Source organism: Antechinus flavipes, chromosome 6, assembly GCF_016432865.1.
Source record: "Antechinus flavipes isolate AdamAnt ecotype Samford, QLD, Australia chromosome 6, AdamAnt_v2, whole genome shotgun sequence".
NCBI classification, from domain to species: domain Eukaryota; kingdom Metazoa; phylum Chordata; class Mammalia; order Dasyuromorphia; family Dasyuridae; genus Antechinus; species Antechinus flavipes.
Genome location: NC_067403.1, coordinates 155,883,063 through 155,895,826, shown reverse-complemented (window position 1 = coordinate 155,895,826; position 12,764 = coordinate 155,883,063). Strand labels below are relative to the sequence as shown.

The 12,764-nt window shown below is 34.0% G+C and overlaps 1 protein-coding gene across 3 annotated transcripts in view; it reads right to left on the bottom strand.

Moving 5' to 3' along the window:
* ABCG2 (ATP binding cassette subfamily G member 2 (Junior blood group)) overlaps positions 1–12,764 on the bottom strand; it is a 73,857-nt gene that overhangs the window by 9,776 nt on the left and 51,317 nt on the right. For all 3 annotated transcript variants that reach the window (XM_051967689.1, XM_051967692.1, XM_051967690.1), the window contains 3 exons: positions 7,602–7,684; positions 5,682–5,771; positions 1,289–1,413 (listed from right to left, as the gene is read on the bottom strand). In XM_051967689.1, coding sequence (XP_051823649.1) covers positions 1,289–1,413; positions 5,682–5,771; positions 7,602–7,684 — 298 coding nt within the window. The remainder of the gene's footprint in view (positions 1–1,288; positions 1,414–5,681; positions 5,772–7,601; positions 7,685–12,764) is intronic.

Sequence of the window (12,764 nt, the reverse complement as noted above, 5' to 3'; positions counted from 1 at the left end):
GCTACGGGGAAGGAAGGGTCCATAGCAGGCCTGGGATACCAAAAAGTCTAAATGTGGATATCTAGACTACTAAAGGTTAAAACCACTACAGTAGCTTATTTTAAACATAATATCCCTACTAATCAGTAAATATTTTATCAAGTGCTTTTGTTCAGTCATTTTCACAGTTGTGTCTGTAACCCCATTTGGGGTTTTCTTGGCAAAGGCACTGTAGTTGAGTTTTGCCAATTCCTTCTTCAGCTCATTTTAGAGATGAGGAAAATGTAGATTATTGGAGGTAACTGAGGTAAATAGAATTAAGGCCCTACCCAGGATTATATAGTTGTGTCTGTGTCAGAGGCCAGATTTGAACTCAGAAAGTTAAGTTTTTCTGACTCTGGGTCCAGCACTTATATCCACTGTGTTACTTGGTTTACTATTCAGTGTAATAAAAGGTCTATGATTTGGCTGGTTTATAGATACTGGGGATATAGATTTTGTATGAAGCTGCTTTATCACCCATGCTTAGGAAAATGCACTTAATAAATTCTTTTTTAATTGGACTGGGTTTACTCGTTCTGTTTTTAAAGAACTGAAAAAGAACATAAATTGTTGTGTTCTTCATTAAATGATTTTATTAATCATTCCTTTAATACATACTGGACTATGTTAACTCATGTCTCCAAGAGTCAAACCTAGTCAAAAGTCACGTATACTTTATATTACTATTCCAAAAAATGAGGACTTTAATGGTACATATACTTTATATGACTATTCCAAAAAATGAGGATTTTAATGGTTTCTTTAAAAATCAAATATAAAAATTTAATCTTTCTTTTTATCACCTTAATATGCTAAGCATCAATTCAGATATTCTTATTAATAGGATTTCATCATAAGAGGGGAAAAAAAGTCTAAAATCTAAAAAGAATATCTCAGCCCTTGGAAAGAGATTCCAAAATAAGTCTACCTAAAGTGACTTTAAGGACCAAACTTTATATGAATATAAATAAATGTAATTTCAATCAATCAACAAGTACCTATTATATGATGAGCACTGTGCTAATCATGGGAGAAAGTAACAGAATACATCAGCTGTTTCTTCTAAAATTGAATTGCTTAAATAAATCATTTTTTGTTGTTGAAGCAATTGGAGTTAAGTGACTTGCCCGGGGTCACACAGCTAGTAAGTGTAAAGTATCTGAGGCCAGATTTGAACTCAGTCCTCTTCACTTCAGGGCTGGTGCTCTATCCACTGGGCCACCTAGCTGCCCCCAGCTTAGATAAATCTTATCTTCATATTACTTACCTAACATAAAATAAGTTATACAAGTGAATATGATGCTTGGCAACATTCTCATGGGTAGTAAATCAGATAACAGTTTTGAAAAAAAATATGAAGAAACTCTATAGTATCCACTGACATATTCATGTCTAAAAAAATAAAAAAAAAACAAGTGTTATGGACATATAGATGTATACTAAATGGACAATTTAACAATTTAGAATTTATCAAACTTTAAACAGCAAATTAAAAAACAACATTCAAAATGAGAAACTATTTTATTTATAAATATATATTTATTTTTTGCTGACTGATTTGGCTGAAGAGACTTCTTTTTCTTCCTTTTTTAATCAGTTATAAGGGGTGTCTGTCTTGATATGGAAGAGATAATCAGAAATATGACATAAAATCAAATAGCATCAATAAAAATACAATTAAAAATAATTATAATTGCTGTGAGTTTCTTATTTTTTATTTTGCCTGTCAGAAATACTGAAGAAATCTTAATTTAATAACTTATCTGGAATAATTATGATTTTAAGATTCAAATAAACCTACAATAAAACTAATGGAATATCTTCTTCAGGGAACAATCAAGAGGCCAATGTCACTAGATGGAATGACACATGACAGAGAATAAGATGTAACAAAATTGGAAAAATAATAGGCAGCTAGATTTTATCAAGGGCTCTAAATGCCAAAAGTATCCTAGAGACCGACTATAGATCAGCAGAGTTGGGGCAAGATAAGTAGATTTGAGAATCATCAACAGGGATGCTAACTAAATCCAAAGGAATTGATGAGATGACTGAGAAGGAGTATAGAGGGAGAAGAGAAAAGGGCCCAGGACAAAATGTAGGACATTTATGATTAGTGAGCATGATCTGGAGAAGGATCCAGTCTTGAGACAAGATAGACAGGACAAGGACCAGGAGTCCCAAAAACTTAGAGGGAAGATAGTGTTGTCAAGGAGGAGAGAGTGATCAACAGTGTCAGAGACTGCATGCAGAGAGTTCAAGGAAAACAAGAATTGAGAAAAGGGCACTGGATCTGGACCAAGAGAGCATTAGTAACTATCCAGAAATCAGTTTTGATAGTATGATATGGTCAGAAGTCAAATTGTCAGGGGTTAAAAAGAGAGCAAGAGAAAGAAAATCAAAGTATCTATTGTAGATAGATTCTATTCAAGGAGTTTCCCTAAAAGGGAAAAAGAAATATACTTAGCAAAGATAGAAAGCTCAAGTGAGGTATTTTTTGGCTCCCCCCCCCAGGATTAGGAAGACAAGCAGTAAGGAATGAGCCAAGAGACAGGGAGAAAATGAAAATAAGTGACGAAGGGGGAAAACCATTTAGTTTTATTTGATTTATTTATTTAATATTCCCCCTCCCCCCGCCTCCAATTACATTAAAAAACAAGTCTTTTTTTTTTTTTTTTTTTTACATTTCTTTGAAAAAATTTTGAGTTCCAGGTTCTCTCCCTTAATCCCACCCAGAATTAAGGAACTACTTGTGACGTTATACAAAACATTTCTATAAAAGTCAAGTTGTGAAAGAAAACAGATCTCCTACCCTAATGAAAATTAAAACACTTGAGAAAAATTGAAAGAGAGAGAGAAAGAGAATAGAGAAGAGAGAGAGAGAGAGAGAGAGAGAGAGAGAGAGAAGAGAGAGAATATACTTTAGCCTTTATTCAGATATAATCAGTTCCTTCTCTGGGAGTGGATGGATTTTTTTTTATCTTAACTCCTTCAGAGTAGTCATGAATTATTGTACTGCTGAGAATAGCAAAGTAATTTACAGTTGGTCATCCCAGATCATTTATATTACTTTGTATACAGTACATTTTACTTAGCTTGGGTTCATGGAGGACTTTCCAGGGTTTGTTTGTTTTTTCTTAGAGTATCCTGCTCTTAATTTTTTCATAGAACAATAATATTCCATCACAAACACACACCACAGTTTACTGAACTATTCCCCAAGAGGCAACTTTGGGAGAGAATATCTGGGAGGAAATTGCTTAAGCAAGTAGAGGGGGATTAGTTTTGTAAGGAATAAGGCCATTTTATCATGTGGAATGATTTTAGAGAAGATAGTGGCAGAAGGTGTTGGAAAAGGAGGAAAAAAAGATTCACAATGTTTATTCTTTCTTTTTTTGCAGTGGTAATTGGGATTAAATGACTTGCCCAGCATCATATTGTTCTTTGTTTCTTCTGTAAAATAAGAGACAAGATTTTCTCAGCTAAGTGAGGAAGAAAGAAAAAGCCATGGGAAGGTTGAAAAGATGAAAAAGTTTTGAAAAGATGAAAAAGTTTAGAAAAGATGTTGTGGAAAGTAGAATAGCAAGTGGATAAAGGATAGAAAGATAACATAGCAGCAGCAAGGGTCCAGCTGAGATTATGTAACATAAATTTGTGGTGAAAATTAGCAAATGATTTTCTTCATCTTTTTTCAGCCCATGTGTGTAAAAACAGAGCTGGTGAATGGTAGAATTATGTGAGGTTGAGGCATGGCATAATTGCAGTTATGATTAGAGGGGGTATAAGGGATTCAAGAAAGGACAGTATAAAGTTGAACTGGTTCACCAAACGATCAAGATAGGAAAAGAACTGGGAGTATCTAACAGCAGGCAGATAATCTGCCTATACTAGGGATGGGAAATCACAGTGTAGACTAAGAATAGGGTTTTCTTTTTCTTTTTTAATTAATTAATTGACTGATTTTTAATTATACCTTTTTATTGACAAAACATATGCAAGGGTAATTTTTCAACATTGACCCTTGCAAAAATTCCGTTTCAACTTTTCCCCTCCTCTCCACTGCTTCCCCTAGAGGGCAGGTAGTCCCATACATGTTAAATATGTTAAAGTATATGTTAAATACAACATATGCATATATTTATACAGTTATCTTGTTGCACAAGAAAAATCGGATTTAGAAAAAAGGTAAAAATAACCTGGGAAGAAAAACAAAAAACAAGTAAACAATAACAGAAAGAGTATAAAAACTATGTTGTGGTCCACAAGAGTAGGGTTTTCAAACAAAGGAAGAGAGGGATAAAAAATCAATGGATTATGGTAAAATGAGGTTCTTCAGAATTTTTGAATGTAGAGATCTTACATTTATGGGTGACAGCAAAATCAAGAGATATGATCATCTTTGTGTATAGCTAAGGTAGAGTGGAAGAATGAATAGATGGAGGAACTGAGTGGTTAAAGTGCTTGAAGGAACAGTCAGTATAGATGCTGATATTCCTTAGAGATCAGGACAAGAGAGGAGAGAAAAATTATGTACTTAAAGGAAGTACATGTTCTTGAAGAAGGAAAGAAGTAACTTGGAGATGTTTTTGATTTTGGAGGATTTTGATTTTGATTAGGCAGTAGATATAAATAGCATGAACCTCAAAGGAGGAGGGGTTACTGAATGATGGAACCTAGAAGTAGCATTCCAACTCCCTATCTTGATCAGAAAAGCCAAGGAAAATAACTAAAGTTGCCTGAAGTACTTGAAATGTTGGCTAGGATGGCTGTGCCATCTAGGGAAGACAGAAGGAGTGAGAAAGGAAAAAATTTAGAATGAAGGATAGTGTGTTGCCTCTGGAGCAGGAGGAATTCCACAGAGTACAAGAGTGAGATGATGTTTTATTGAAACTTTGCAAATAGAAGTTTGAGGGGAATGGGAATAAGAAATTAAGTAGATGGATGGGGCACTGAGTTTGGATGGTGACCAGCAAGGGTTCAAATTCAATGAAGGGTATTAAAAGTATGGCTAAGTGTGAGAATATTCATCTCTAAGGAGAGGATACTACTCCTATTTCCAAAGGAGGTTGAGATCAGGCTGGAGAAAAAATAGATGGCAGGCACATAATCACATACTTAAATGGACTTCACTATTCCACTTCTCTCTAAGATCAGAAAATTAGGCAGGAAGGGGGACGGCAGGAGATGGAAGTTGAATTTGTTTGGCAGATTCCTCCTCTGTCCTTATGGGATAGATGCAAGTAGAGATGGAAGGTCTAGGTCAAAGGGAAAATTGCTCCTCTTTTGCACCTGAGGCTTCCCATGTCACAGTGGGAAGACTTGGTAGAAGCTAAAGCTGTAACAGGAGCTGGTACTCTGCATTAGATGAAGATGTGTACTGATCTATTGTTGCCTTCCCTTAGAAGACACGCTGTATCCAACAAGAGATGGAAGGCACAGGGAAGATGGTCAGAGAAACATTTGGCGACTCTTGCCAACATGAAATATCAGAAACTATGTCATTTTTCTTTTTGTATCCCCAACACTAATCACAGCATTAAGACCATATTTTTAAAAAATAATATTTTTCATTGATTTGTTATAAGAAAAAATAGAAAAGAACACTAGAAGATGCATTTAGAAAATCATCACTGATTATTATTCAGAAAAAGGCTACTTACATAAACAGTTTTTTTTCCACAACTAAAAGTTCAACTGCAGAGACACTGCTGAAACACTGGTTGTTGGTCAAGAAAAAGAGCACCCCAGCTCTGTGAAAGAAGAAATTGTTCAAAACTCATTTGCAGCCAATCACATGCCCACATGAAAACAATATGCTTTTGTATATAAGTAATAAAAACAGTAAGTATGATTTCTAATCATTAATAATTATCACCCCCCTTCTTCTAACCAAAGCCTTAGTGAGAACACAATGTCACTAGAACTATTTATGCTGTAGGAGTCAAACTATTCCTATCCTGTCTTAGTGGATTTATAACATGCAGCAGTCCCAATCTTAAACTGAGAGAAATAAGATGTAAGCATGGTAACATTTCACTTGCATAATATATCTGGGAAATACTTCATAAGATTAGATATTCCAGATAATAAAATATTCCTTTATATGACAAAAGTTATTTATTTTATTTTCAAATGTTTTGGATGAAAATCTTGCTGAAATATACTACACATTTCCCTGATGCTCATCATTAAAACATGCTCTCCCTTCTTCATTACTCAGAATTCTCAAAATAAATTGAGTATTATTTACAATATGCCTTGATAGAATGCACTATACATTAATGCAATGATGTTTTTGTTTTTTTTTTTTGCTGAGGTAACTGAGGTTAAGTGATTTGCCCAGGGTCACACAGGTAGCAAGTATTAAGTGTCTGAGACCAGATTTGAACTCAGGTCCTCTTGACTTTAGGGCTGGTGCTTTATCCACTGTGCCACCTAGCTGCCCCCATACAATGATGTTTAAAACAAAACAAAAAAAAGTTACTGAGTGGTAAGTAGTGAAATAACAATTGTTTTCTTGAGTTCTTGAAGAAATTATTTACCCCACTTAAAATCTGATGTGAAGCACAAAAACATATATCCAAATGTCCTAGGATTACATCTAAAATAAGAGAAAAGAGATACTAAAGAGCGCCCCTATAAGTCAAGCACTTCCAAACATGGCTACATGAAATCTGTTTTGTACTGATTCTCATTTTTTTTTGGGGGGGCCACTTATGTCCCATTTGTGATATGATCACCAAATAAGTGAACTCTTATTAAACAACATAGAAAAATCCTATTCATCTGGAATCCAAACAAATAATAAGCTCAAGTAATCAGAATTTCTTACACAGGGAGAAAGTTGGGGGTGGGGAGAGGGGAAGAAATGCAACCAAGAGAATATAATAGTATATATGTTCTCAGAAAGTGAAAAATGTGAATAAGTGCTAAGGCAAACAGAAGGGGAAAAGGAAAGAAGAGGAGGAACAAAAGAGACAAACAGAAGCAAAAGGAGGGGGAACACAGGACAACAAAAGGGCAAAAAACATTATAGAATTCAGTTTAATCACTCGTGTCATTTCCAAAAAATCTGGGTGAAAAATAAAGAATCAAAGATTTGCTAACATTAACGGGAAAAACAGACATCTTGTGCACCAAGGTGCACACGGTGTTAATGCCAGAAAAATTATTTTTAATAATAATAACAAATAACATTTTAAAGCTGACAAAGAGTAGATGCTACAATTCTTCAACAATTCCTATTTGGGGAAAAAACAGACAAAACTGTTTTATATGTGCATAACACTATACTTGCTTTTTTTTTTTTTACAACAAACTTAGCAATTTTGCATTTTTTGCACTAGCCTTAATTGAATATGGCTAAGAACTCAATAATGGTCATTTATCATTAATTTAAAAACCAGATAAAATATACACAAATGGAGTTGTCAGAAAAAGATGAAAATTAACCACCATTTCTGATCACGAATCTGTTTACTGTTTATTTCCTTCAATTTAGGAATGGCATTTATGCCTATTATACACTTGAAAATTATTCTTGTCCCTTTCACAGATATTCCAGGAGAGGGTTTACTTACCTGTTCTGAATTCCAGTGGGATCATTTTTTAGTCCAAAGAAAATGGCACCTACAACCAATCCAAGGAAAGCTGTGATCATTACCTGCCAATCAATCAACAAGCATTTATTAAACATTGATTATCTACCAGGCAATGGCTAGGAGCCAGAGAAACAAATATAAACTGAGACATACAAAGAAATTACATTCTACTGAGAGACAATTTGTAAATATGTTTTATATATGGAAGTCAGAAAGACCCGAGTTCAAATCCAACCTCAGATTAAGTACTTTAACACTTCCTAGCTGTATAACCCTAACTGCCTCACCAAAAACAAATGGAAAAAAGGCTAGTATACATAGAAGAAATAGTGTTAGCTGAATACAAGGGACAAAAGTCTATGATATTTAAAATACTTAACACCCTAGGAATCTATAAACCCAAATTCACTCAGAAGCTTCACAAAATAAAGTCAAACCCCAAAATTTTCATTAGAACAAAAGCAAAAAAACAAACCATGGTCTTTAAGATCTTTAAAGCCTTGTAAGTAAGATCTGTAAAGGTATGAATTTTTGAAATGTAGAACAAGCAATATATAAACATTCATTAAAACTTTGTTGATGCATTTTTTTGGGTTAGGGTCTGCAATTTTCCTGGTGTGGGGGATACTCAATAAGTTAACTCCCTCTATCAGCACAAAGCATTTGCTTTGCAACTTACAGTTTCAGATAGATGCCTGGGACAGAGAGAAGTTAATTTTTATTTCCAAGGTCATAGTCTTCCATCAGAAGCGAGACTTGAACCCCAACTTTTTTTAAACTCCAAGAGGGGCTATTTGCTATCTTGGAACCAGAAGGTAATACAGAGTGCCGCACCCTTAAAGTGCACTAAGATTTTTGGAGGGAGGAAGGAGGGAGTATAGTAGTGAGAAGGGTAAGGAAATTGGGAACAACTTGAGTTATTTTTAAAATAATAAAAAGAAAGTTTATGTGACTAGTAGTTTCTCTTTATATTTTGAAAGTGGTAGTTGAGGCTAATTAGACCTTCTTTACCATATTCCACTGTAAAAATAGGATTTTTCACTGTTCTCAGCATGTAAAATAAGAAAGTGCCCCTAAAAAAAAAGTTTATAAAGGATTTTGTACAAGAATGGACATGGGTATTAGCTGTGAGCCTGCCTATACCAGCCACAAGGGGACATCTCTCAACTCTTAACCAGGCTTCCCCAACAGGGTAAGAGTGTGCTGTGCTACCATTTCTGTTCTCTGTGGATTCTTCCCTGGCAATCTGTATCAGCAGGAAGAAGGGCAGATTTAGGTTTTTTTTTCCTATCTCTATCAATCTTTTCATTTCTTCACAAATACAATTCTCTATAAAATATTCTGTCAGAAAAACCAATATATCTAATATTTTATAAGAAATATAAGAAACGGTTTTAGGGACATAAAAATACTTTGGTTCATCACAGATGATAGAAAAAAGTGACATGACACAAAGTAACAGGACTTTGAGTCAGAAGACAATAGTTGAAAGCTTCACCTTTACCTCTTACTAAACTGGTTATATCACTTATAATAATTTTTCCAAATCCACTTTTGTCAATTGAAAAATGGGAATGAGAATTGTGCCAAGTACTCTGTCAAGGGTATATATCATTTTGTCAATTTAAGTGATACTGAGGAATGAGATAATTTATGGGAAAAAATTCTGTCTGCAGTAGTTTTCTATGATGCAAGAAGAGAAACCCTAAAGAACAATGACAAAAATTTTAATATAGCATGGTAACACAAAATAAAGTATCTGAAAACACATTACTGCTCATTGGTTCTAAAAAATATTTTCCTTGAAGTATAATCATGATATACCCACATACTACTGAGGGACATGGTTAAAAACCGTATCGTGATGGGGATGTGGGGAAGGATCATACTGAAATCAGTCTGGGAAGGAAATGACTAAGTAGCCAAGGAAGGAACTTTTACACACAGCAGAAAACTGTTAGATTGTAATCCTTGCAATGGAGTATTATGAGACTAATAATAGATAACTTGAGTTTGGAAATTCTGAGATGCAATGCAAAAACTAGAATCAACTTAGTGTTCTTATTAAATCTGGCAGCAACATGGGAAGTCTTAGAGAACATGAAGACTGGGGAGAACCAACTGGCTGCCTATGAAGTGCTAAGCTGAAAATAGAGATCAGAGCTTCTGTGCTAGTCAGTAGCAGCATTAGGACTATAAGTGAGCATATTTCTCCTTAGCCTAAGCAAGATAGGGGGACTTAGTTAAGAAAAAACGTCCATTAATCCTGGCAAGTTGTAAACTTTCCAGAGTGAAAGTTGTCACAATCAATCAACAATCAGTTATTTAATTTAATCATCTACTATAGGCTCTGTACTAGATTCTATGGAGAGAAAAAAAAGGTTTTTCATTTCAAGGTTACTTACATTGTCACAAAGCCAAACTTTCACAAAACAGTTATTAAACCATAAAGAATAAGAACAAGCACACACACACTGATTGGTCTTAACATTTTCCTCTAACACCTTCAGAAGCAATGCTTCTTTTAGGGTAAAAATCAGTAAATTCTTCTCATTTCACCTTATTCGTCTCTTTAAAGAGCTTTTCCTCTTTTATTATCACTACTAGAGGTAGTTAGAAATCAAAAGAATAATGAATTTTGAGGTAAAATTATTCCTCTTGTGTTTTATGAATATTTTAGGAGAAGGCAGAGAGATGTGAAGAAATATAGGCTAAATCTGGAATTATGATTTTAATGGTATAAAGAGTTCCCCTTGAGAATATTACTTCTACTACTGTAAATTAGCAAATATTCTGCATGTTAAGGCAATGACATTAAATTACTTGCCCAGAATCATATAGTAAATGTGTCAAAGATAGGAGGACTTGAACCAAGACTTTCCTGACTTTAAGGCTAGTACTCATACAGCCTCATTAGATCTTGAGTTTCTAGAAGGTAGAGACTATTTTCTTTCTATCTTTGTATTCCCAGAATTTAGCACAATGCCTAATGCATAGTAGGCACTGAATAAAAGTTTAATAACAGATTGCCTCTCCCCCCACACACACTGATGCTAATTTTCAAATGAATTCTTATTGAATCCGTATTATTCTCTCCTTAATATCTAAAACAAAAAGTTAAAAATCATACAACAGAACAAAGAGGAATAAAACCCTAGCACTTGATGCTTTTCACTTCCAAGTATAGAAAATTATATCCTTTTCCCTTTCTTTTTTTTTAATTCTTAATATAATTCAATTTATTTTCATAAATCTCTCTTCCTCATTTCCCACATTGAGAAAGAAAAACAAAATCTGTTATAAACAAGTACAGTAACACAACACAAAACTTCTCATTGGAAATGTCTAAAAATTATGCTTCAGTATGCATGTACTCCATCAGGAGGTAGGAAGCATGTTTCATCATTAGTCCTCTAAAATCCTGTTTGATCATTATACTGATAAGAGTCCAGCATAATAGTATTCCACTACATTTATATACAACATGTGTGTGCACACATATATGATGCATATACATATATATGCACATATATACACACATACATGCTATGTATATGATATGTAATATATACCAGGACTTGTTTATCCATTCCCCAATTTATGGTCACCCCCTAATTTTCCCCTTCTTTGCCACTTGAAAAAGAGTTGTAAATATTTTTGTACATCCTTGAAATATTTTAAGACTAATTCTTCTCTTAATTTACTCTTTAATTCTCCCCTTCTTTTTTCCCTTGCCCTTCTATTTCCCATTGAGTAAAATGTATTTTTGGACCCAACTACGTGTATATATAGTCTTCTTTCTTTTGACCAGTTCAATGACTTTAAAGTGTCAGTTGCTCCCTTCTCCCATTCTTCCTCTGATTGTGTGTAGCTGTGTACTTATGCACCCTGATGTAAGTTAAATTTTCCTTGTCCTTCCCTCTCCTTCCCCACATCTTCCCACTCCTGTCAGCATATTTCTCTTCCCTTTTCTTTATATTCTTAAAAATCATCAAAACAGAACTAAAACACTCCCACATCTTGGCTAATTGGACTTCCTCGATGAACCTTGATGATGAAAGGGACACATGTATCACTTCCCTATATTTGAATGAAAGCAGTGTGACTTTGTTAATTGTTCATTATGTTTACCTTTTTAGGTTTCAGGAATGCTTGTAAGTTCTCTAATTTTTTTCCACTTAAGCACTTGACTTAGTTTTGCTATATAAGTGATTCTTGGGTCTAAGCCCAAATCCTTTTTCTTCTGAAATATTGTAGTGAAAGTTCTGTGTTCCTTTATAGTGGTGGCTGCAAAATCATGTGTGGTTCCAATTGTGGCTCTTCAGTTCTTGAATTCTTTCTTTCTGGCTACTTATTTATTTTTGTTCTGACTGGAATCTCTAGATTGGCTATGATATGACTAGAAGCTTTTATTTTGCAAGTATCTGGTAGATTTTATTACCACTTTGCCTTCTGCTTCTAAGAGATATGGATTATCAATGCAGACAAGATTAGAAGGGAAGCAGAAAACTGAGAAAAAAATTTATATTTAAGGGTTCTGATAAAGGCTTTATTTCTAAATTATATAGAAAATTGACTCAAATTTATAAGACTACAAATCATTCTCCAATTGATAAATGGTCAAAGGATATGAACAGACAATTTAAGATGAAGAAATTAAAATCATTTCTAGTCTTATGAAAAAATTTTGTAAATCACTATTAATTGCAAATTAAGACAACTCTGAAGTACCACTACACACCTCTCAGAATGATTAAAATGGCAGAATAAATGTTGAAGGGGATATGGGAAAAATGAATAAAGACCATCAGTGTTCTTGAATGGGCCTCATCAGTTCAAAATAATGACACAATAGGAATAAATTCTCCAGAACTAAGAATAAATATGTTCTTCATAGCAAAAAACTGCAGGTATATTTTTAAAAGATATGAAATATCAGACTAATTTTTTCCAAAAAAATTATAAGACAACAAATCAAAGGGAGTGTTCATCTCCTCATACTGACTACCCAATTTGTTTATTCAGATGGCTCTAAATGACTTTTAGATGTTCCCAAAAATAAAAAATATCCTGCAAAAGAAAATGTGCCATCAATTAATATATTTTTTAAAATGCTCCAATGGAAAATAAATCCAAGAGGCT